The sequence below is a fragment of the Bemisia tabaci genome, chromosome 9 (genome assembly GCF_918797505.1).
Source record: "Bemisia tabaci chromosome 9, PGI_BMITA_v3".
NCBI classification, from domain to species: Eukaryota; Metazoa; Arthropoda; class Insecta; order Hemiptera; family Aleyrodidae; genus Bemisia; species Bemisia tabaci.
Window position 1 is genome coordinate 20,631,192 of NC_092801.1, and position 26,398 is coordinate 20,657,589.

Below are 26,398 nucleotides of genomic sequence, written 5' to 3' on the forward strand. Positions count from 1 at the left end.
TTTTGTCTTCAGAGATACAATGATTCTAGTCCCAGTCAATTTGTTGTATTGAAAAAACAAAAAAACAAAAAATAAATAAAAAAAAACAACTGAAATGTTAGACATACTATTTTCATGTCTTTCTATTTGTATCAATAGGTACTTTTTGCTTAACTTACGAACGTTGAATGCAAATTAACTTTATTGAAAAAAGAAAATAACGTCATTAATTTGGGGGAACATGTGGCTGATTATATGAAGGAGGTATATTCCAGTATTTTTGTTTAACATATTAATTCACGAGAAAATGTTCGTACATTTATCATCTAGTATTAATTATTTTTTGATGATTAGTCTAAAACATTCAATACAACCATTAAAAAGTAACATCCATCGTCGGGTATCGAACTCCCGATCGCCGGGTGCCCGCACCTAATCAAAAATACGAGGCGGTTTAGTCAACTAGGCTATAACGGATCGGCGAAGTGAAAATAGCATACAAAAGACTCGGGCAATGGGCGGGACTTATCACAAGAGACGCTTTGTTGCTGAGAGAAATGAGCCAAGCGCATTGCTGTAGGAGCCATGGTTCGCACTGTTTTCATGTCTGTCAGGGTTCATCTCAACATGCATTTGTCATCGCGGCAGTAAGCTGAGGCGATATTTGTTTATCCATGAATTAAATCAATCAATCGAGCTCTGATTTTGACTTCTTTGTCCGTAACGAGTCCTCCAGAACAATTTTCCACCTTGTACGATGGTTATTATTTCTTTACTTCTATTTTTCAAATTTGAGGTGGGATAATGGCGGCTTCTCAAGAGCACCGAGGTAGGCGATCTTTTGCACCAACGAACAGAAAACTGATGGCGAAAAATAACCAATCAGAACCTCCCAAAAAAAAGAATTTGCCCAAAATCGGAACTTCGTGGTTCTGCGCAGATTTACCAGTCAGACACGACATCTCAAGGTGGAAAAAAACTCGCTGAAAGCGAATTTTAGACATCAACACAACTTGACGTAGAGACATGATTGGCTAAAAAATACAACGGTTTTTGATACATCGGAAAATCAACCAAAAATCGAAGACTGGGCGAAACGCTCAAGGTCGCAGAGGCATAGGGAATCCCATAGCGATAGCAACGGAACGATTGTAATATCATGGGGAACTCCGTTCCCATGACAAAAGGGTCAAAAATTTGCATTGAAGTTTTCCGGAATTTTCCTCGCCTAAAGAGGAAAAATTAGGGAAGTTCTTAAGCATTGAGGTGAGTCGTTTTTCATTTAAAAGAAGTATGACAGGGAATCTGCAACGTCGCAACTCGAGATACGTAATTTGGGAGTTTAATTGACCGATATTCGGACATATTTATGCTGAAAGGAACTATGTGCACAGGGTTTGCGTGCGATATAGTTCATTTTAGCATTAATACGTCAATTTTAGAGATCCTGCACCGGTGTCTTCACCACAGTGTAAAAATTACTTTCGGAAGTCAACGCTCTTTGCCTAATGGTGACTGATGACCTAAACATTGATTTGGCAACCCTAACCTTATTTGTAAGAACTTTCCTGGCAAAATGCTCATTCCGACATGCATCAATCATCTTCAGGCGTATATAATGGACGCTCATACTCCACAAGTTGCTCATCAATAATCAATACCGCCGTGCTAAGGAAGAACGCCGTATGGACCTTTAGGCGTTGCAAAATTTCCTTCTATAAATCACGAATTTTCGGGAAAATTTGTAAAAAAAATTCTTCCAATTTTTTCAGATAATTTTGTTTGCAATTTCTCCAAAAGTTCCTGAAAATTTAAAGGAAAAATATTCATAACTCTCCTCAAAAATAAATATTTTATCGATGGAAATTTGGCAACTCTCGAATGTTCATACGGCGTTTTTCCTTAACACGGAAGGGGATAGGCGAAGAGTAGCGTTGACCTATAAACTTTTGCCAAACCAAATAGGCTGATTTAGTGGCTGCGCCATGGTTCAAATGTAAACAAACACATTTAAATAAAATAAATACATTTAAAGAGCCATAACCTTGGAAACAATAATATTGAATTAATTATTTGAGCACATGAATGATTAATGAATTATTGAATTTTTAATTAAATAAACGCATTCAACACAGTTCTGATTCGCGCCCTTTGCGCCAGGGTAGTAAAATACGTCAAAGTGTTTCTTACAATCGGAATCTCTCGTGTTTAATGAGTCCTAAATTGATTCTTGACATTACTGATGATGCAAACTTTGGCTCTTTTGATCCCATGTTTTGAAGATCGTTGAAAATGTCCAGCATCGTGAAAATTGATTATTTTCCCCTAACCGGGTTTTTTGCTGTGAAGAACAACAAATAATTTCAAACTTCAACTACACGACTGAAGTACTTCTACGATTTTTCATAACATTACAAAATATAAATAAACAGGAGGAGATTTTAAGAACGTATATCGTATATTACGTCAATTGAATAGTTCATTTCTCTGTCTTTTTTCCTCCCTGCACGTGTACAGTGCATCACGCCCATTCCGAGAGTACAATGAGTCAGCTTATATGCACCATAGAATTGTGATTCGCTCGTCGAATCTTCGATGCCAGCAACAAATGCAACAATCCGTAAAAAGTCAAGTCTCAACGCCCAATAGTAGATATCGCCCACCAAAACGGTGCATACTACAAGGTTGCCACAGAATTTAGAAAATGAAATTCCTTGACATTTTCCTGATTTCCCTGACACATTTTGGTGATATTCCCTGACAATTGAAGATATGCCAGATAGTTAAAAATACATAATTAGAAACAGATCTCAAGCGAAATTAGTCGTTCGAAACGTCAAGTCAAACTTGTTCTGGATAGCAAACAAAGATGACTTAACAATTTTTCCCTGCCATTTCGAGGTTTTCCCTGACTTTAAAAATTCCCTGACATTTTCGTCTTTTTCTCTGACATCTCCAGGTTTTCCCTGACTTCAAAAAAATCCCTGACATTGCCCGGTTTTCCCTGACTGTGGCTACCCTGATACTACCATGCTTCAAAAAAAAACGCCGTATGAACATCCGAACACCGCCAAATTTCCCCCGATTAAACATTTATTTTTAAGGTAAGCCATATATATTTTCCCCTAGAGTCTCTTTATACTGAGATTTAAGACAACACCCCCTCATGAAGTCACAAACGGGAATAAAGATTACAGAAATTGAACGTTTTTTGTAATCTTTGATCGGCCCATTCTTAAATTCCTTTCTCCGTTCCTTCTCTTATTCCGCTTGTTCCTTGCCGAACCCGTAATTCCCTGGTCCATTCCAGATTATAATCTTTGCAATCGGTGAAAATGTAATCTTTATTTTCTTTTGTGACACTGTGAAGGCCTAAAATATGGGAGCCAATCAGATATGGATTCACATTGTCTTGACTCTCAGTATAAAGGGACTCTATTTTCCCCTAAAATTCTCAGATGCTCTGGATAAAATTAGAATTTCTCTTACAGGTTGGAAGAAAAATATTCAAAAGTTTTCCTCAAAATTCCGCAACGCCTGAAGTTCATACGGCGCTCTTCTTCAGCACAGTGGAATAGGATGGCGTCATTCGATGCCGTAGTTTTTTTCCATCTTAGTTTTATCAATACTTCGCTATGCTGCTTTGTGGGCGGAACTTCTCTTTGAGATGAGCCCCGTCGTCTTTATAACTTCCCACGTCACGTGAAAAAGAGGTTACGCCCTTGTGTCAGGAGCGAAACGAAAAATGCACGTAGAGCAAACTGCTGCCAATTTTATTCGCCGTTGACTGATGAGGCCGAACTGCAGTGTTACCACATAGATCAGTAAGTCGGTGGTCATAAATTACTAATATTGGTTATGGATACCTTTAATGGAGCTCTTCAGAGTGATTTATTTGCGATTTAAGTGCTTTCACTTCCGTGAAATTTCACGAGAAACACGATGCTGGTGCCACTGGTTTCCTCTGAAATCAACTCCCAAGCTCGAAAAGCTCCCTACGTTGATGACGCAATGGAGGGAATATCCCACACTACCGCGAGGGTCCACCTCTGTATCTAGTCAAACTCTCTATGCAAAGATAGGGAGCAAATACATTAGCAGGGTTGCCGGTTTACAGTTCTTGAGTCCGCCAATACAGTGGTAATCCTGTTAATGTATTTGCAACCTATTTTAGCACAGAGAGTTTGTCTTGATATAGAGGTGGACTCTCAGGGTAGCGTGGAAACCCCCTCCATTACAGCCTCAACTTTGAGAGCTGTTTTTGAGCTTTGGAGTTTATTTCAAAGAAAACCAGTGACATTATCGAGTTTCTAACGAAATTTTACACGAAGAAACGTACTTAAATCACAAATCCCCAACGAATGCAAAAGGTCTATTCTGAGGTCATATTATTGAGCACCACCTCTATGGTAATCCAGAGACGAGATACTTTTCACTGGCCTTATGACGACAGATGGAAATTTTTACTCTCAGGGATTCAACGCTTCCTCATGGACAATTATGGGGTTTGTTCTATAGATCGTTTTCGATAGTGGTTCGATGTGTCGTTTGGTTCAAAACAATAGAACATAACCTCAAACAAAACTTTCAGGATTTCAGTCGGAAAAGCTGAAAATGATCCTAACTATTTCACCTTGCGATGCCATTTAGTACTTATAAGAATCAAAGATCTATCAGAAAAACCCCGTTTCCTCAGATTACTCGATTGACTTTTGATGCTATGTTTACATGTTGAACCAATCGATATCGATACAATCTCACCTATTTGATGCATCGAAAACGGTCTATAATAACCTAACATTCCTCCTCTCACACTTCATTTCACACTCTTATTCATACCCTACGGATAACATTATAATCAGAACCAAAATCTATGAAAATCACAGACTGAGAATGGCATTCCATATCAAAAACTTCACAGACTACAACGAAACTTCTCCGACTTTCGCCTGACTTCATTACGATCAACTGAAGTTTCCGGCCCTCCCAACGTTCTCTACAACTTGCATCTTCGCAGACGGTCGTGAATAATCTGCGGCTCGATTGTTGAATGGATATCGAATGACCTTGATCGATAAACAGCATTGCTAAGATAGGGATATATCGATCAGGATCATTCGATAACGATTCGACAATCGACCCGCTGGTCAAACTAGCAAATTAGTTTACATCAATTCATAACTCCGTAATTATTCAGAGAATCCAGCGAGGAGAGTTTATTTCGGCAGATATACGAACTTTCGGCGATCCGAGTTCCGTCTACTAATTTCGATGACAAATCTACAGTGGCGTGGCGTGAATTGCGATATATCGATTGTTATGCTATTTAAACCTATGGAAAAGGATCGATTAACAGAGTGTTCGCAGCGAACATCTTAATAATCTATTCTTTACCATAGGTTTAAATGGGGAAATATCGACAATCGATCATTCACGCCACGCCACTGCAAATCTAGTTCTTGTTCCCCAGAGATGTCATTGAAAGAGAGGGATTTAACTTTAAACGGGTCCATTGCAAACTGCAGCTAGGTAAAAAGAAGAGTTGTTACTTGAAAAAATGGCATCAAGGACAGAAATATGTTCCCACAATCGAATCAGTTTTTTTTTTTTTTTTTTTTTTTTTTTTTTTTTTTTTTTTTTAATGGCTCACTTCACATTAAAACCGACAAACTTCTGGATTCCTGAATCTACTGGGATCTTCGGAAGTTAATGTGATGTGTTTAAGAATCAGGAATCGAGTTTCGAGGTAAAACTAAAAGTCATATAAAACTTTCCCGAGCACGTTCTTTTACCGCAGCACAGCCTGTTAAAGTTGTGCGAATGCCAGGAAAATCATCGGTACTTCGCGAGCAATAAATAACGGGCACTGATAAAATTCGCCACGGACAACACCTCCCCCCCCCCTCCTCAAAGTAGATAAGACCCGTGCATATGCAGCCGATGGTTGGCTGTCTCGCGTTATGAGCCTTCTTCTTGCAGTCTGCGATTATGAGCTTTCCTATATCAGTTTTTTGTGAAACTTGCAGCAGACGTTCTTCCGAGTACATTTTTGCGAGCAATCACGTAGTGCGAAGGGCTTCGAAAACTTTCAACGGTGAAAAGTTGCACCTAATTTTAAAATAGAGATGTTGCTTATCACCTTTCAGTGGAAGCGCGTTCCTTTGGACCCACAAAAAGAGTGAAAAAATACAGAAATTATCATCTAAACCAAGGGTTCTGATATTGGCGCTTTGAAGAATTAATTATGGATGTATTTTGGAAAAAAGCCAGAGCTTCAGGCCCTAGCGCCAAAACGTTCGCGAATTTCAATTGTGAAAACAAGAATTTTATTACGATTGCGCTACAAAGAAAAAGGCGGGAAGCCGTAACAGTGGCGTGGCGTGCTTTATGATACATCGATTGCTCTGATATGGACCTATGGAAAATGATCGAAAAACGGGGTGTTTGCAACGAGCGCTTTGATAATCTATTCTTTATCATAGCTTCCAATGGGGAAAGATCGATAATCGATCACTCACGCCTCGCCACTGAGCCATACACGATAAGCCACGTACGACTGAAGAGCAACCGCAAATCGTCTTTTCAGGGCCTGAGAATCTCTTAAACACATTCTGAAAGCCATCCTCAAACTTCAATCCTGAGTTACTGCCTAATCCATAAAGCCCCGTAAAAACCAAGTTCAGAGGCGCGAGTTTCAAGGAGAGAAACGTTTTTACTACGGAGCTGAGGGAAAAAGCCATAAAAACATTCAATGTTGCCAAAATGTCCCCCAAAATACGTTATCCCTCTAGCTTTTTAGTTAATTAGTTGGCGTTTCTCCATAGGAAACGGTGTAAGTCAATTGGAAATTTAGAACTGCTTAGTCTGAAGAAAAGTACCTGTATAGGAAGAAGGGACAAGTCAAAATATGGAGCTCCTAGGGCCCGAAATGGCAGCCAACTTTCTAACAGAAAAAATGTTACTGCAAATCTTCAAATTTCAATACCAAACGGAAACAGCCAAGAATGAACATAAATGAGCGTTCTTCCTCAAAAACGAGTAAAAAGCAAAAACTAAGTTAAATACGTGATTTACAAATGACGGGTCATATTAGCTCGTAAGCTCAGTCACACCATTGATTTTACGCTACAAACTTCATGCGAAACGACAATCCCCACATCGAAACTCAGCTGTTTGGAAAACGCCTTCAAATGCGGCGTGATACCTCCCGCATTCCGGAGAGTACGAATAGTTGTGTCACTGCGCCTTAGCAATGCAACGGAAGATTGATATTGAAATAGCGTTCACGGGGATTGTCGGTTTTCCTTCGACATTTTTCCCAGGTAGAACTGTATTAAGCAAACAGGTGATTCTTCAGGAGACTAAAAAATGAACAAGTGTTAAGAAATGAAACGAAAAAACAGTAACTGGAATCGACAATTTAAAAATACAGGAAAATTACAAAAATTAAAGCTAAAACAGAATGAAAATACATCCAGGGCATTTCGCGTAGATTAGACGCTCCTTCTCAACTTGAAAAAAAAGCTATAAATGAAACGAGGAGATGTGCACAGAGGTGCCATATTTGCTCGTAACATCAGTCACTCCATTGATTTTGTGCTACGAACTTCATGCAAAAACACAATGCCTATATTGAAACTCGGTTGTTTGGAAAACGCCTTCAAATGCGGCGTGATACCTCCCGCATTCCGGAGAGTACGAATAGTTGTATCATTGCGCCTTAGCAATGCAACGGCAGTAATCTGAATAATCTGAAGTATCCAAATTATCGGGGAGAAATATTCATAAGGACAGTACACTTATAGAGAGAGTGCGGACATGCCCGTAATTTTGAGATTATGTCATGGAGCTTTTAGGGCCCAAAAGGGCAGCCAGCTTATAAGCTTCAATCACCCAGAGTGATTTATTAAAAAAATTGTTACGACCCGTCGTTTGTGAAGCACTATTTGACTTAATTTTCGCAAAACTTTCCTCATTTTTGCGGAAGAGCCCAATTATTAAACACTCTTCACTGGGGAAGAAGAAGAAGAAGAAGAAGAAGAAGAAGAAGAAGAAGAAAACACATTGGATCTAGAGTCCAGACTCTTAAAAACATTGACAAGAAAAAGGACTCTTGATTCAATCAGATTTAAGCTTAAATCAAAAGGAAATCCGCTCAAATTAAGAGGCTTGTATCTTGATTTAAGCTTAAATCTGATTGAATCAAGAGTCCTTTTTCTTGTCAATGTTTTCGAGAGTCTGGACTCTAGATCCAATGAATTTTTTTTCCAGTGTTAGCCATCTTAAGTTGATATGGGAATCTGGAGATTGGCAGTGACATTTTTTGTGTTAGACGGGTGGCTGCCTTTTTGGGCCCTAAGAGGTGAATAATTCGACACTTCCGAACTCTCCCTTTATAGGTACTTTGCACCAAAAAAAAAAAAAAAAAAAATCCGGCCGTAGAAACCGTACTTAGGGGCAATATGGACTCCATATTGCCCTAAGTACGATGGACATACTATCCGCGTTCCGGGCGTGGCACCTGGAGCAAACGAAACTACAGCTCTAGCACCTGGAACTTTTGGCCTCTAAAAGCCGGGAACGGACGGTATTTCTACACAGCCCGTGAACTCCTTTCAAAAAAATTGTTTTCTCGGATGATATTCGGCAACCTATGAATGCTCATAGGTCGTTTTTCCTTGGAAGGGGAGTCGAGTTGATAAAGGCATGGCCTAATTAGGCGTGCATTGAAATGAGGGCTCTTCCGCAAAATGAGAAAATTTATGCAAATAATAAGTCAAATACGTGCTTTACAAAAGACAGGTCGTAACAATTATTTCAATAAATCGTTCTGGGTGGTTAAAGCTCATGGGTTGGCTGCCCTTTTGGGCCCTGAAAGCTCCATGACCTAATCTCAAAATTACCGACACATCCGTACTCTCTCTAAACGTGTACTGTAGTTATGAATAACTCTCTCCGATATTTTTGAATACGTCAGATTATTCAGATTACTTCCGTTGCATTGCTAAGGCGCAATGATACAACTATACGTACTCTCCGGAATGCGTGAGGTATCACGCCGCATTTGAAGGCGTTTTCGAAACAGCCAAGTGTCGATGTAGGGATTGTCGCTTCGTATGAAGTTCGTAGCACAAAATCAACGGAGTGACTGATCTTACGAGCTAATACGACACCTCTGTGCACATTTCCTCGTTTTACTTACAGCTTTTGTTCAAGTTGAGAAGAAGCGTCTAATCTGCGAGAAATGTCCTGGCCTGGATGTAGTTTTATTCTGTTTTAACTTTAATAAAAATGTATTATTGTAATTTTCCTGTGCTTTAAATTGTTGATTTCAGTTTCTGGTTGTTTTTTCTTTCCGAGGTTTCATTTGTTGACACTTGTTTCTTTTTCAGTCTCCTAAGAATCACCCGTTTGCTTAATACAATTCTTCCCGGAAAAAATGTCAAAGGAAAGCGACAAGGCCTGTCTTGTGAAGGCTATTTCAATTTTAATCTTCCGTTGCATTGCTAAGGCGCAGTGATACGATTATTTGTACTCTCCGGAATGCGGGAGGTATCACGCCGCATTTGAAGGCGTTTTCATAACAGCCAAGTTTAGATATGGGGATTGTCTTTTTGCATGAAGTTCGTAGCACAAAAGCAATGGAGCGACTGATCCTGCGAGGTAATGCGACACCTTTGCGCACATCTCCTCGTTTTATTTACAGATTTTGTTCAGGCTGAGAAGGAGCGTCTAATCTGCGCGTACTTCTATATAGCCAGTGAACTTCCTTCAAAAAAATCTTTTTTCCTTGGAATTGAGTTGAATTGACCAAGGCGTGGCCTAATTGGACTGAGTTAAGCAGAAAGGAACCAACTCACATTTTGGAAAAAATTGAGTTACGAGTGGTTTTGAACTCAACCACTGCTCTACTATCTTTCGTCAAAAATTCAAACTTTTTGTTGGAGCAAATTTTGCAGAAATTGAACTTGACGTTTTTCTTTTACATTGAGTCTTATGCAGAAGCCAAACTTTAAACCACTTTTTCTCGCTTCGATCCCGATGTGGCTTGGTTCCTTTCTGTTTAACTCCGTCCAATTAGCAGTTAGAGCAATTAGGGCAGTCGAAACTACAGCTCTAGCACCCGGAAATCTCGGTCTCTAAGGCGGGAACGGACGGTACGTCTATATAGCCCGTGAATTTCCTTCAAAAATGTTTTTTCCCGGGGGGATATTCGGCAACGTTTGAATGCTCATAAGTCGTTTTTCCTTGGAAAGGAAGTCGAGTTGACAAAGGCGTGGCCTAATTAGGCGTGCACTGACGCAACCCGCAGCGCTCCTCGGTCAAATGACCCGCTACTGCGAGCGTAAGCCGGAGCCGGCGCGGGCTTCATTCCGGCTAATTAGGCCTAAAAAAGTTGCCGAAAAACTTAGCGAGGGCGGAAGTTTCGGCGGACGAAGTTGCGGGATTAACCCTCGAGTATAGGAGTTGGATCCGGATCGCGCGCGGCGGGCGGGAGGTGGGCGGTGCAACAGGAAAAACTTAAGGCCACTAATGATGATGGAAGTAATCGGGGCTTTTAAGTTGTAAATTATGACGGTCGAGCCTACAGGTCCAAGCCGCCTTGCCAAATTCCCGCCGCTACAGATGGAGTTATTTTCATGTTTAATGGATTGTATTGGCAGTGGTTCGATGTATCGTTTGGTTCAAAACAATAGATCGTTTTCGATACGTCAAAGGCCCTGTGTCCACTCGTCAAAATGGCGTCAAAATGGAGGCTCAAAGCGAATCGATACATACGATCTGTTCGCAATTGTTGATCAAAAAAGGGTCGCGCCGCTCTATTTTGAGTAGCAACACTCATCAATCGCATCAGGTCCCGACTTTGAGCCACTTATCGTTGAAATCGATTCGCGTTGAGCTTCCATTTTGACGAGTGGAGACAGCGCTAAATAGGAAAGATTGTATCGATGTCGATTGGTTCATCATGTAGACATAGCTTCAAAAGTCAGTCGAGTGATCTGAGGAAATGGGGTTTTTCTGATAGATTTTTGATTCTTAGGAGCACTAAATGGCATCGCAAGGTGAAATAGTTAGGAATTTTCTCATATTCAGCTTTTCCGACTGAAATCCTGAAGTTTTGTTTGAGGTTATGTTCTATTGTTTTGAACCAAACGATACATCGAACCACTATCGAAAACGACTATACAGAACAAACCCTCAAACCAAAACTTTAAGAGATTTGTCAGAAAAGATGAAAATGAGAGATTTCGTAGCAATTTTACTTCTCTTGCCATTAGTCTCATACGCATTAAAGATCCAACACAAAAAACCCGTTCCGTCAGATTACTCAACTGTCTATGTTTTGAACCAATCGATATCGATACAATCTCACCCGTTTGATGTATCGAATTAGATCTATTATTCAAAAATGAATATTTTTACGAGATATGGTGGTGATTCGATGGACGCTATTTCTTGTGTCAGAGCGACGTGCGATACATCGCATCAATTCGTTCCATAATTTCAGCTACCTGTCATTTTTTTCGAATTTTGAGATCGCACTTCTGTTGTCATTACATAGGTACCAAATTTGAAGAAGAAATTCAACGCATCAAAGGCAAGGTTTTTTCAGAGGAAAAATATTGCATTCGAGTGCAGTTTCGATATCAGTATCGAATGCGATTTTTTTCCTCTAAAAAAAAAACCCTGCCTGTATTATGTCAGATTTTTTTGTCAATTTGGTACATGAATTCTTTAGTATCCTGACAACAAAAGTGCGATCTCAAAATTGAAAAAAAAATGACAAGTAGCTGAAATTATGGAACGATTTGATGCGATATATCGCACGTTGCTCTGACACAAAAATGGCCTTCTTCCTAAGCACGACAGTGTTGATGACATCGTCGGACCACGCGCGACAAAGTCGCTTTGCTAATCCGAAAAATAGTGAACTGGCTACGTTGCAGATTGCAGAAGTATTTTAGTCTCTCAGTGTCACTTCCGACAAAATATTCATAAAAATAAACGTGGCAACAGCAATTTTTCTTCCTCGTGAGAAGTTCCTGATCTCCGGGACCATAGAGATATTAATTATTATTAGCGAAGGTAATGAGTTGTCAAACGTTATCGGGAGAAAAAATGGGAGTCATTTTCTGCCGCACAAGCTCAGGTCAACGTTAGAATTCGTTTCTATTTTGAAGCTTACGGCGCGATCATAAAATTTGTCCGACATATATCAGAGACATTGAATGGGTTTTTGATGTTGCGGGAGCTCCTTCGTACATTGAGATACCAACCGCGAAAGTGTGACTGATGGATTATTAATGAGTGTGAAGGCCCATTAATTACATTTAAAAATGATACATCGATTTTGCAGCGTAGGAGTTGATCTGATGTGAATTGCATTCCTCCCACCATTCCATGAAAACCGTAAATGATGAATGGGGTGTGGAAGAAAATATTTTAGACATTCTCGTTAGTGAAAGTTCAAAAACATACGACCCGGATTGCAACATATGTTTCGTACAGAGAATTAATTAACATTTTTCCTTGTATTTCTCTACTTTTCTCTGCCTCAAGAAAGTTCCGCGAAGAATGTTCTGGAAGCATTTCGGACTGTGCAATTACTTCGTTTATATTGGAATAATTAGAAATTTTGAAATACAATAATGTAGACACAATCTTTAACTTTCGCCAGCATTGTGCACTAACTTCATGCACTCGATCATTTGGACCACATTTTGCAATAAGGAACCGCTATTTCTGGCTCATTTTAAAAACAACACATATGCCATAGGTTTCCCTTTGCAAGAGGATACTTTTATGAAAACGCGAGAAATAGTGGTTCACTATTGCAAAATTTAATCCATTTAGACGATTGATTGTAATTGTCATTTTTACTCTACGGAACAAAGAATGAACCATAAGACGCAGGTAAGCGAAAGTTTCGTTTCATATTGCATAATTTAGAGGGTGAGAAAATTATCATTGTGTAATTTACAGACTAACTAGTTAGAAAAACTGTTGAAAAAAGGAGAGTCTATAATTTCATCACAGTACACAGTTGCGTTCCGGAGAGGAGAGGAGTGGTCAAAGTTACCTGACTAAAGTGTGACATCCCGCGTCTCCATTGCAGTGTTTCAAAATCTCTGCTCTTGTTTTATTTTGTCTGAAGAGAACAAGTTGACCTCATAGCTTGAAATTTCTAGAGGATATTCTACTGATAGAAAAGAAAAATCAATGAAGTATTCAAGAAATTATGTTGGCTAGTTTTCTAGGGAAAAGATAAAGTATGACTGGAAGTCTACAACGTCGCAAACGGAGATAACTGGTCTCGCACGTCAGCCATCGAAATGTGTCATTATTGAGAGAGAAACATTGCAGGAAACAAAATAAGTAAAGAAAATCGGTGAAAATTTAGACAAATTTAGATTGACGTCACGGAGGCAGAATATCTCTTCCGCACAAAGTACATTCGTGGTAATTTTCCGATTATTGTTGCCGCACAAAATAAGTTTCGCATAAATCACATCTCAAACGTCTGACAAAATCGCACAGCAGCTGATCAGGACAATCATGCTTCCTCTCACTGTTGGATTGCTGAGTACGGTGAAAAAATATTTTTCAATCTTTGTTCACTAATGTTTTTTAAAATATGTCTCATATTTTTCTCGGCGTTGCCACATACTACAGAAAATCATTTAACGATTAAATGATTTTGTGCGGCAACGAAAATCGGAAAAATTGCCACAAAAGAACTTTGTGCGGAAAAGACAGTCAGCCGTCACGGATATGTTGCAAAGGGAAGAAAGAAAGGTTACTAACATTGTAGGTGCAATCGTCCTGCAAACAAAAATAAACCAAAAGTCGCGAAATTTCTCTCTGCTAAAATGCGATGAGACAGCTTAAATAATTCACTTCACGACGCCTTATCTTCCTCTCTATGTTTACATTATTTGTGGGTCAATGGACGTTATTCAAGTTGGAACCGCTGGATCGTTATCTTGTCGTAAATATCTCTTATGCTTTATCGTCCATTGATTCAAGTACCAACACTTGACAGCTACACACTAGAAGCTCTTGTAACTAGGGCGCGTGTTATTCCTCCTATTTTTCTATTCATGAACTATTTACTATGATCAACACTGCAGTGTCTCGGTTTTTTTTGTTCGGGAGTGAATATTTCGTAGGACTATATCAATTTTATAATTTTGCGCGAAGACAGTTTGTTTCTGGTGTCGAACATCTGAAACATTTTGGGGGCCATCTGTGTTGACAATTATATTATTAATCGTAAATCAAGAGTCGTACTCGCATTTGAACGAAGGAAAATGTACCGTTGCTTTCTACGCTGATAAAGTGGATCCAGGCCTAACTTACTTTTCTGGATCATAGTTTTAATTTTACTTCTACGGTAACGATCATTTCGACCCCGATTGATATGCAGCACTGTTACCGAGACAGACCTAATCCCAAGTGACATTTTTCAACTGAAAAATCGCGATATTTTGAAATTAAGTTGCGATTTTTTTTACGAATTTTTGGCGATAAAATCACTAGGAAAGCCTATAGGATTCCAACTAGTCCAAATGATTTAATTACCTCCAAACGATTCATAATTCCGAACTGTCAAACTCCAATTCATTAAAAAATTTGTGTTAATGGACAAACGAAGTAAAGACGTGCCTTTTTCAGAGTTAAAGTTAAATCTTTCTAATGGTGCATTATTTTGGTTTGAAAATTATAGAGTTAATCTCTCTCCACCTTACGACAACACTATTTCATGGAGAGTTTAAACTTAGAATAAGTGAATTTCCGGTGAAATCCTTCTAATGGTGCATTATTTTAGTTTGAAATTTATAGAGTAAATCTCCCTCCACTTTCCGCCAACACTATTTAACGGACAGTTTAAACTTAAAATAAGCGAATTTCCGGTCGAAAAATGATTGAGGTACAAGACGGCGTTGCAATTATGGTATCATTAATTGCAATTCTGGCCGGTCTGATTGCTTTCATTTTGAAACGACGCTATGAATTCTGGCAAAGGCGAAACATTCCATGTTATCCTCGAGACAGAATGTTCATGACCAGCCATCACAAAGGAGTCGTATATCAGCAGATGTACAGGTAAGACGTAATATCCTGCCTGGCTAAGGAAAAACGTCGTATGAGCCTTCAGGCGTTGCCATATTTCCTTTATTAACCAACGAATTCACTGGGAAAATTCTGAATATCTTTCTTCCAATTTTTCAGACAATTTTGTGCCCAATTAAATTTAAAATGTCGGAAAATTTTAAGATAAAACACGCAAAACTTTCGCCATAAATAAATATTTATTCGGGGAAATTTGGCAACTCTCGAATGATCATACGGCGATTTTCCTTAGCACGGCAGTATAAGTGGTTAATGGCGATGAGCACCCGTGAAAAGGTTAGAACCCGAGCAATGAGCATTATATTAAATGAGATATAGTGATAACGCTCTGTTGCCCTGAGAGACGTTCCGTGCTAAACGTCTAGGTTATATGACGTAACGCTTAGAAGATAATTGAGTTATTGTCCCGCGAGAGGAACTAAAATTGGCCATACACTGAAAAACCCTCCACTTTTAAGCATCGTAATTACAGGATATACGAAGACACCAGTGGCGTGGCGTGAATTGCGATGTATCGATTGTTCTGCCATTTAAACCTATGGTAAATAATCGATTATTAAGGTGTTCGCTGCGAACACCCTGTTAATCGATCTTTTCCCATAGGTTCAAATAGCATAACAATCGATATATCGCAAAGCACGCCACGCCACTGGAAGAAACACGCTGACGGCGTATCTGGTTCACAAGCCAAAGTTATCTAGAAAAAATAAGTTTAGTTACTCAGTTAGCGGCACACAGTGGATCGGGTCAAAGGAGAATTTGCACGCAAAATTTTTATTGCTCCATCTGAAAGTGCTTAAAGAGCTGATTTTTCAGTATATTGTATAAATTTTTCCGGCGATGGGAAATAGCATAAAAATAGATTTAAAAGTGAGAAAATGCTAGTGACTTTATCTGGCGGCATTTCCAATTTAAACACACGTATTTTAGCAGATTAGATAATTTTGTCATATCTTATCTAATAATTGTTCAATTTATGAACGAAGGGTATCCTCGTGTTCAGCTCACTTGGTAGCGTCCACTCAAACACGGAATTCATCAAATGTAAGACACTTGCAATTTCTTCATTGGAAAGGTCAGACATGAAGTATTTGACTAGAACTGCAAATTTTGATGGTCATTTCGTCACATTTTAAATTTCGAGGGGTACTTGTAGAAGAAAATTTTACGAGAATACCAATGGAACCACTTTTAGAACCTCAAAATGTTGTATAAACGGAGTTGTAAGCTTTTAAAGTTTCCAAATTTTGTCCGACCTCTCATATTGACTCGATCCACTATGCGGGACTGAGCCGCCCAATTTTGAGAATTAGTCATCAACTTATCGACCAAAATTTGTAATTACAAAATTTGCGTTGAATTATTTTTTTTTCACTGATCACGCTCTAAAATATATTACTTGATTAATTTCCTTTTTCCAAGTTTGTGTGTTTTTGTTCTCATTGATTTATATACGCTTGAAATAGGTTAAAGGGATTAATGAGTTCGGAAAATTTCGCGACTTTATATTTAATTAATCTACGGTCTTAATCTGACTAACTAGGCACGATTTTGTGTTCCAGAGAGCTCTCTCCTCATCCATTTGGAGGATTTTATTCTTATTCGTCGCCAGGATTTCTAGTCCGAGACCCAAACCTGATCCAGAGGATTTTGATCAAGGATTTTGCGTTCTTCCGAAATCGCGGCATAATTTACGATGAGAAATTGGATCCTCTTTCGGCAAACTTGTTCCATCTTGATGGGGATGCATGGCGAAATATACGCCTAAAAACAGTGGCAGCTTTTAGTAGTGGTACGTTCAGTTCTGGAAAATTGGCATTATAGAGTTCGCTCTTGCGCCCATAGTTAAGGTAACCTATCAACCCCACCCCCCCCCCCCTCCAATCCACTTCGATTGAATTTAGCATATATCTGGACTAAAAATGTGACTTATTACCGAGAGTGACACACACCGTGGATAAATTAAAACCATTATTTTGAATCAGTAGGATGTTAAAAGTAAATTAGAAAAAAGTAGAATGGTCAGTAGATTGTTAGTCTGTTAAAGCCTTTTTACAAGAATTCATTGAGGAAAGCGTTGCTTTTAAACAAAATCATTAAAACCAAACAGAGATAGAAAGCCTTATGGTGGCTTTTAAACAATGTATAGAATTGGAAATTTAGTAACCTATGTTAACTTCTTGCGCAGTCAACTAAGCGTAAACTAGATTTATTGGACGTGTTTATGGGAACATTGTCGCAGATTTGGCAGCGATAATTACTAGCTTCCTTGGGGTCAACAAAATGTTTCCGTTTTTTTCTCGTTTTTTTTTACGCGATTCTGAACAACCAATGAGAGAGCAACTTCCAATTTTAGGTTGGAAAACAGTGTTGCTTTTTGAACAACATAAAAACGACTTGCTTTGAGCACGTTGCAGTTGTTGTACAACGATGTTGCTGTAGAGGTTCCAAAATTTTGCGTGCGAAAATAAGCCCCGCCCCCACAACACAAAACACCTTCGAACAAAATGCGACTGTTGCTTGTTTTCACAACTTGTTGCGAGTGTTGCCTCCGAACAAAATACGACTATTCTATGAAGTCGAACACTTCGTAATCATCACATTGGCGGATTTAGCGAAATAGCAATATTGTTTTTCTCAATTTCAACCAATGGATATGTAGCGACTCTTGGAGGGGCCAGGTGCTCTGACAAGAATCGATTATTTAACAAAGGTCTCCGAAACCCGGTGTTGCCAAATTGCTGGATCCGCTTCATGGTCATCGCGTGGTTTTTATCCGCTTACTGATTTCTCGCGATCAGAAAATGGCAACATAATTTATTAAATTCACCTGCGCCAGCACATGACATAAGTCGCTAAACGACCGCTGAAGATAAAACTGAACCGCTTCGGAGATTATGCGAGCAAAGCATGATTTACGAGAGTGTTTACCTATATCATTTTCTTAAATTGACCGAGATTCCTTCATCTCTTTCTGTCGCCTTTTTTTCCAGGTAAGATAAAGAGGATGTTTGCCTTGCTGGAAAGCTGTGCCAGCAACCTCAGCACCACCATAGATTCCCGTGCATCTGCCAATGAGCATGTGGAAATTAAGGAACTTTTCTCAAAATTTGCATTGGACGTCATTGGCTCTTGTGCGTTTGGGCTCGATTGTGGAGCCTTGAAGGACAAAAATTCCGAATTCTACAGGATTACCAGAGTTCTTTTCATGCCGTCCCATAGATTCAGGTCAAACCTATAGCTGTTTACTCTAATTTGGTGGATGATATGGGCATTTCCCAACTGTACCGCAACATTTGGGTTAATATCCTCATTTATTGGGGGTGCAATCACAATTAATTAGAAATGCCCATGTCATCCAACGAGTTCTACCTCTTTTTTCCGTGGTGCGCTCAACCGACCCTATTAACCTCAATACTTAAATCCAATCCATCCCTCGAACAGATACACTCTGTATCAAATCTACGTAGATGTGTACAAGATCTGTGTGTTTGCCTAAATGAGTTCAGAGTGGTGATATTTACTGTGACGGTGAAACTTAGCTCCATTCCAAGGTAGCCAAATTAACTCAAACAATCCGATATTCCACGAGAAAGTACCTGTTCAATTTTTGTCAAAATTTTGTTGGATTTTTACCGGAGATCAGATGAAAAATCAGTGAATATTGCAGTTAGAAATGCCCCAGATCCTCCTAATAAGAAAGCAATTAGTGAGTAAAATGTTGACAATATGGAAATGCACAGGTATTTACGTTCTTTCACGAGAGACAAGGCGATACGTTCGTTTTAAATTGAGTCCCCTTATACTGAGAGTTAAGACACCCCTCCCCCATTAAGTCACAAACGGGAATAAGGATTACACAAATTGGAAGTTTTTTGTAATCTTTGATCGGCCCATTCTCAAATTCCTTTATCCGCCCCCTCTCTCATTCCGTTTGTTCCTTGCCAAACCCGTAATTCTCCGGTCCATTCCAGATTATAATCTTTGCAATGGAGAATTTGCAAGGGTCTGAAATTTGATGAATTTCCTGTTTAAGTGGGAATCCTCTGAGTGAACTGAACACGAAGATACCCTTGATTCATAAATTGAGCAACTATTAGAGGAGATATAACAAAATAACCGATTCTGCTAAAATACATGTGTTTAAATGGGAAATGCCGCCAGATGACGTCACAAGGCGGCACATTTTCTCACTTTTAAATCAATTTTTCTCCAATTTCCCATGTCAGAAAAAAATTATGAAAAATATTGCGAACTCAGCTCATTAGGCACTTTCAGATGAAGCAATAAAAAAATTGCGTGCAAATTCTCCATTGGTGAAAATGTAATCTTAATTCCCGTTTGTGCCACTGTGGAGGCCTGAAATACGGGAACCAATCAGAAATGGATTCACATTGTATTAACTTTCAGTATAAAGGGACTCTAGACGATACGTCAGTTTTAAAATGATTCTAACAATTTTTTTTCAGGGTTCTCAAACTGCTAAATTCCATCGATATGCGGTTAAACCGCTACCTCGTCGGCATTAAAACAGTCGCACAGGAGTGTCAAGATTTCTTCACGGGGGTGATTCACAGCACGATTGATGATCGAGTCTCAGGTGCCGCGAAGAGGACAGATTTCCTGCAGCATTTCATTAATCTACGCCAAGAGGAGGGGGGCGACGCGCGCGACAAAAAAGCGCAAGCAGGTTATTCAGTTTTCGAGTTCTATCAGTTTCCGCAAAAATGATAATGGGTTAATGATAACACGCCGGTTCATAAAATTCCGTCTTTGGCATATGCGTTTCGGCGAGTTGGCGTCGACCATGTTCCAACGCACCTTCCGGCTTAGCACGCTAACAAGAGGAGTTCTTTGCAACGACCACATTTCTTCCCGAAATTTGCAATAGACCTGTTGCAAGCTTCGGCAAAAGCAAAATTGAGAGTCACTTTTATCCAGGAAATGGCTCAAAAATCATGATGAGTGCATCGGAAAAGTCTGAAATACGCTCCTAACTTCATAATCTGTGTAAAAATGCTGCGTTTTTTAAGCTTCCGCTTCAAAACAATACTCCGAACAGTGCAACATTCGATAGAGAAGTCGTTCATCAACCATTGCCACTAGGATGCCACACAATATTTAACATGGCTGACACTTCCACGCGCAAATTGTCGGGAAGCACCATGTTCTTTATGAACGCAAGAAAAATGTGAATAGAAACACGCTGGTTCATAAAATTCCGTCTTCGCGTATGCGTTTCGGTGGATTGGCATCGACCATGTTGAAAATTTTGTAGCATCTCATGCAGTGCGCAAGAGTTTGATGGAATTACTTTTCAACATGGTCGACGCCAACCCACCGAAACGTATGCCAAGACGGAATTTTTTGAACCGGCGTGTTTCTGTTCACACTTTTCTTGCGTTGATACAGACCATGGTGCTTCTTGACAATTTGCGCAGGGAAGTGTCAGCCATGTTAATTATTGTGTGGCATCCTAGTGCGCAAGGGTTAGACGAAACGACTTCTCTTACCAAGAGTTCACCTGCGTTCCGTAGTATTGTTTTTGAAGCGGAGAGCTTAAAAAAACGCAACATTTTTACACAGAGTATGAAGCTAGGAGCGTATTTCAGACTTTTCCGATGCGCTCATCATGATTTTTGAGCCATTTCCTGGATAAAGTAACTCTCCATTTTGCTTTCGTCGAAGCTTGCAACAGGTCATTTCAAAGAAATTTTCAGAGAAGAAATGTGGTCATTGCAAAGAACTCCCCCTGTTGACGTGCTAAGCCGGAAGGTGCGTTTCATATATCAATGGCCAAAGTGCAAAACCACTAATCTCCGTTTGCAACGTTGCCAACTTCCGTTCATACTTAACATTTTCCCCGAAAAACTTGTCAAGTCAATGTCTCGACAGCACCCTTGGTTTTATAACTCTATCGGCAGGATACTCTGTAAAAATTTCAAGGTATAAAGTTAACTTGATTTCTCCTTAAAAAAGTAAAATAGGAAGGGGGACTATTAAACACCACGGTTGATATACGTAGTTCCGCTTTTTGAATTTTGAATTGGAAAAGATAAACGAACCTTCATCTAACATTGTCTTTCACTTGAGATCAATTTAAGTAGCGATTCATAACCTTACTTCGCAAATGATCGATTTAAAAATACTTTCATTAACTGTAGCTTCATTAAATCAGCAGGAATCACTCTAAGCAATGACGAGATTGCTGCTAATTCATTCGTTTTTTTCGCTGCTGGTTTTGAGACGATTTCATTGACGCTAACCTACTGCCTGCTGGAGCTGTCCTTAAATCCAGAGATCCTGGATAAAGTAAGAAAGGAGATGGAGGGTGTTGAGCGATCACATGGTGGATTTACTTACGAGGCTATCAGGCAGTTGAGCTATACAGATATGGTAGTATCAGGTATGTAAGCTAAGGGTGGCATGGAATGAAGGAAATTTATACGAGATTGGAAATAATATAGAAATATTTAGAGAAACTTTTGTACAGTTTATATTGTAATATATATTATAATATATAACAATGTTTGTAATAGTTTTGTTTAGTGCGAAACCAGTAATGCCGAACAGTTTCCTAGTAAAATTACCATATGCGAACCAAGGTTTTTCGACGCTGGAATGAACTTAAGTTCTTTCGTCGAAGGCGGCGAATCGGAGAGGCTATTTAATTTTTGTGTCCACAAAAAACTAGATCTCTCAATTCTCTCATTTTTCCGTCTCTTTCACTATTAATTGCGACTCCAAAAAAATAATTGAATACAATATTTTTTCAGAAACTCTCAGAAAATATCCGGTTCTGCCAGTGGTGGAGCGATTGTGCGTGAAGTCATACACGATACCCGATACTTGCACGACAATTCCCCCGGGGATGAAAATAATTATTCCTACGTTGGGACTTCATCACGATTCGAATTATTTCCCTAATCCTGAGGTATTTGATCCAGAACGTTTCAGCGATGAAAGAAGGTCTACCATACAACCGGGAAGCTATTTACCTTTCGGCGACGGTCCACGAATTTGCATTGGTAAGCCTGATGTGTACTCAAAGAATTCACAGAATCAATTTGAAACAAACAGCGATTTTTTATTGTTATTTTTTACCTATCAAAAATTTGGAGCAGCAAATCCGATTAGTCGTAAACTATTTCCTATCGAAAGTCAAGAAAAAATATTTTGGATCTGAAATTAGTACTTAAATTCCTTAACAGTTAATCGTATGAAGCGGTAAAAGTTGAAACCTCTTTTCCTGTGTTCAAACTTTATACGACTTGTTCAACTCGGTTCAAAGTGTAAACTTTGCAAAGGAAACATTTCGACGGTGCAACTTCCAAATCACGTATCTCATTTCTGCCGTGCCAAGGAAGAACGCCGTATGAACATTCGAGAGTTGCCAAATTGTCTTCGATAAAATGTTTATATTTCAGGAAAGTCATGAATATTTTTCCCTGAAATTTTCAAGAACTTCAGGTGAAATTAGGAACAAAATTATCTGAGAAATTAGAAGAAAAATATTCATAAGTTTACCAGGAAATTCGTGTTTTATCCAAGGAAATTGGCAACGCCTGAAGGTTCATACGGAGTTTTTCCTTAGCATGGCAGATTTGCCTTGTTAAAAGAATCACAGCTCCCATTTTATTTTTTGAAGGAGAACAAATCGACAGGATTCCTTGAAGTTTTTCTAGGATTTGCTTTTTATAGAGAAGAAAAACGAGGGAATGTTTCAAAAATATACGCTGAGCAGTTTCTGAGCAGTTCTCCATTTACTGAGATACGTAGTTTTGGGGTTTCATACTGTCGCTTTCTAACAGCGCTTGACTAAACATTTAACCGCTTCGGCGGAAGCGTGTCGCGCTATTGCGCATACATCTGCACTGCCGCACTAAGGAAGAACGCCGTATGAGCACTTGAATGTTGCCAAATCGCCTCTCAGAAATATTTATTTTTGAAGAAAGTTATGAGTATTTTCTCTTGAAATTTTCAGACTTTTTAAATTAAATTACGAAGAAATTCCCGCGAAAAATCGGAAGAGAGATATTCAAAAATTTTCCTGAAAGTTTGTGATTTGTCAAAGGACAATTGACAACGTCTGATGGTTCATACGGCGTTCTTCCTTAGCATGACATTGCAACCGTCGTGCGGTTGCGGTTGCATTTTGTCCGATTACTTTAACTGCCGACGATTAGCGTTCTTAATTTAGGATAACCTAAGGAAGATTTTGAGCCCATGAGTTTCGAAATTGGTCCATGTTTAGATACACTTAAAGAAGGAAGGAGATACCCCGGAACGACCCTTGTACTGTCTCCTTGGATAACGCAAACACGGCTTATCAGTTATCAAATCGAGCTTAAATCGACCCTAAAAAGTTCAGATAATCTCGCTTAAGAGGAATGCATTACTGCTTAATACCGTCTTAAAATGCATCGGCGCAACATCGAGGAAATTTGTGACGAATAATTGGACCGCGTTTAGCGGAAAGGAACCAAGCCACATCAGCCATTGCCAAATTCAACAGGGCAATTTAGTTTTTTGTCAAAAGAACGTTTGTACAGATACCTACGAAAATGTTTTGGAATTTGCATCGTCCTATGCAGAAAAGTCACTGGAGGTCGCATAAAAATCCGCACAACCGTTTTCCCGTGAAAAATTAAATTGCACAATTGAATTTGGCAATAGCTGATGTGGCTTGGTTCCTTTCTGCTTAAGCGCGATCCATTTAGGCCAAGCTCAGCATGTAGGCACGATTGTGAGTCACATTCAGCGAATTGAGAGAATTCCTTTTTGTAGAAAACTAGATGGAAAAAGAGAACTTGATATCCATGTTTAAGATCCTAACAATTTTGCGCTCTTTTATTGGTTGAAGGAGGGGGAAATTACACAGAGAACTGAGGAGTAAATATATTTGTAATTAAATTTTCTTCATAATGTTATGAGATCTTTTTCCCGCGACTCTTGAAGATGATCCCGAAGTAGAAATTAACTTGAAGGAAAAACGGTGTCTCAGAACTTCCACGGGGAAGTTTATTTTTTATTTTAAAGTTTATTTCAGACATTTAACATCATCATCATCATTTATTTATCATCATCATTTGGAATGCATTTTGCAAAAAGGAACCACTAGTATTGCAATGTTGCTAAGATTGTGCAACTTCTTTTGTCTTGGAGGAAAAACCCGATTATCCATTAATAGTTTCTATTTTACTCGCTAAAAACTGTAAATTTAAGACAAAAATTACCATCTAAATTTCATAGTTTTTCACGATTTCTGCAATTTTATTGCAAAAGATGAAGTTGCACAATCTTAGCATCATTGCAATGCTAGTCGTTTCTTTTTGCAAAATGCAATCCATTTTATTGTCTTCTACTTACAATCAGTAAAAGAGGTAGGTGCTAGGATCATTATTTTCTCCAGATACAATTATTTTCAGTAGCCTTAATAATGTTCGTTTGGTTTTTATAGGAATGCGATTTGCGCAAACAGAGATAAAATTGGCTTTGGTGCAGATAATCCATCATTACAATTTTCGACTCGTCGGAGACATCAGTCTCCCCGTGGAGGTGCATCCAGGTTCGAACATGATGACACCGAAAAACAAAATCAACATGCAGTTTACAAGGAGACAAGAGACTAATCGATAAAACTGACTTGAAACCCCTGAGAATTCATTATTTCCGTAAAATTGTTTGTGTCATTACTTTTCCATTAAATTTAGCCACAAAATCATGAAATCGCATTTTTGGTGCAGATAATCTATCATTACAATTTTCAACGCGTTGGAAACATCAGTCTCCCCGTAGAGGTGCATCCAGGTTCGAACATGATGACACCGAAGAACAAAATCAACATGGAGTTTACAAGAAGACAAGAAAATCATCTGTAAAACTGACTTGAAACCCCTGAGAATTCATTACTTCCGTAAAATTGTTTGTGTCATTAAGTTTTTGTTAAATTTGACCACAAAATCATGAAGTCGCTTTTTCCATTATCGTTTTCTTCTTCAGAATTAGACAATAGGTTTTATAGACAAAATGCAATATATTCAAAATCACGTAGCAATTCATGATTAGCAGCAGTGGCGTGGTGTGAATCATCGATTATCGATATTTCCTCAAATGGTATACACTGGGGGAAAAAAACAAAACAAAAAAAACATTGGATCTAGAGTCCAGACTCTCAAAAACATCGACAAGAAAAAATACTATTGATTCAATAGGATTTTTGCTGAAATCAAGAACCAAGCCCCTTAATTTGAGCGGATTTCCTTTTGATTTAAGCAAAAATCTGATTGAATCAAGAGTATTTCTTCTTGTCAATGTTTCCAAGAGTCATGGACTCTAGATCCAATGTGTTTTTACTTTCTCGCTCCCATAGGGTAGAGAGGAAGTATTGTCATCCTCCAAGAAAAAAAAAGAGAAAAAAAGTTGAAATTTCATCATTTCTAGACGTTTTAAGGTCCCAGGAGTAAAAATAACCATACTTGAAAAAATGTGTGTCCGTCCGTGTGGCGTCCCCCAAATCTGTCCACAGCGATATCTCAGAATCTATCTGTTCGATTTCATTCAAAATTGGCACAGGACACCATATCTATGGTCTCCTTATGCACGTCCAACGATTTTGAGGTACGCTAAAATTTGGGGGGGCTACGCTCAATTGTCCATTTTTAGCAAAATCACACGGAAAGCTCATTTTGAGGGACTGTAAATTTTAAAAGATGCCTTTAATTCTTTAAAATTGGGCATCAAGCACATCACCTGGGTCATTAATTTAAGATCCTAAAAGATCTTTGGACTAAACACAAAATTCAAGGGATTACGAGGCCCAAAAGTAGGGCACTTTGCTCCGCGACATTACACGAACAACTCATTTTCGAAGACTGTAAATTTGAGAAAAAATGCCTTTCATTTCTTCGAAAGTTGGCATAAGAGCACCACCTGGTTCAATAATGTAAGTTCCTACGAGGTCTTTGTACTAAACTGAAAATTGAAGGGTTACGCATCATATAGCGAGGAGAGCACTTCGGTCACAAGGAGAGCTCATGGACTGTAGATTTTGAAAAAAATGCCTTTAATTATTTGAAAGTTGGCTCAAAAGCACCATCTGAGTCATTAATTAAAGTTCCTAAAGGATACTCGGACTAATCTCATAATTGCAGAGGGGCCGATAGGAGACGCTCAATTCTCTGATAAATGAGTCGGAACGCTTCTAGATAATAGCAGCAAACGCTTTGAGTCAGGTGAAACCTAGGAATTCAAATGCATTATATAATGCATCATATACTATTTC

General features: G+C 38.9%; 2 protein-coding genes across 6 annotated transcripts in view; one reads left to right on the top strand and one right to left on the bottom strand.

Moving 5' to 3' along the window:
• The window catches only part of LOC109039076 (5-hydroxytryptamine receptor), a 657,585-nt gene that overhangs the window by 117,292 nt on the left and 513,895 nt on the right, over positions 1 to 26,398 (bottom strand). The window lies entirely within an intron of this gene.
• On the top strand, positions 14,033 to 25,229 carry LOC109034647 (probable cytochrome P450 6a23). 2 transcript variants are annotated; one of them, XM_019047899.2, is made up of 7 exons: positions 14,033 to 15,087; positions 16,677 to 16,906; positions 18,108 to 18,342; positions 19,584 to 19,804; positions 21,293 to 21,520; positions 21,891 to 22,142; positions 24,575 to 25,229. In XM_019047899.2, the coding sequence occupies exons 1-7, from the start codon at positions 14,903 to 14,905 to the stop codon at positions 24,751 to 24,753; spliced, it is 1,530 nt and encodes a 509-aa protein (XP_018903444.2). In that variant the 5' UTR covers positions 14,033 to 14,902; the 3' UTR covers positions 24,754 to 25,229. The 2 variants fall into 2 exon arrangements, with proteins under 2 accessions (XP_018903444.2, XP_018903445.2); XM_019047900.2 differs by having other exon boundaries at positions 21,296 to 21,520; positions 24,575 to 25,228.

What these genes read in the sequence shown, in the direction of transcription:
- LOC109034647 (XM_019047899.2), top strand. Translation starts at nt 14,903, where the DNA reads ATGATTGAGGTACAAGACGGCGTTGCAATTATGGTATCATTAATTGCA. An exon ending in AGTGGCAGCTTTTAGTAGTG is followed by an intron (nt 16,907 to 18,107) that starts GTACGTTCAGTT and finishes CTTTTTTTCCAG; the next exon opens with GTAAGATAAAGAGGATGTTT. An exon ending in CGGTCCACGAATTTGCATTG is followed by an intron (nt 22,143 to 24,574) that starts GTAAGCCTGATG and finishes TGGTTTTTATAG; the next exon opens with GAATGCGATTTGCGCAAACA.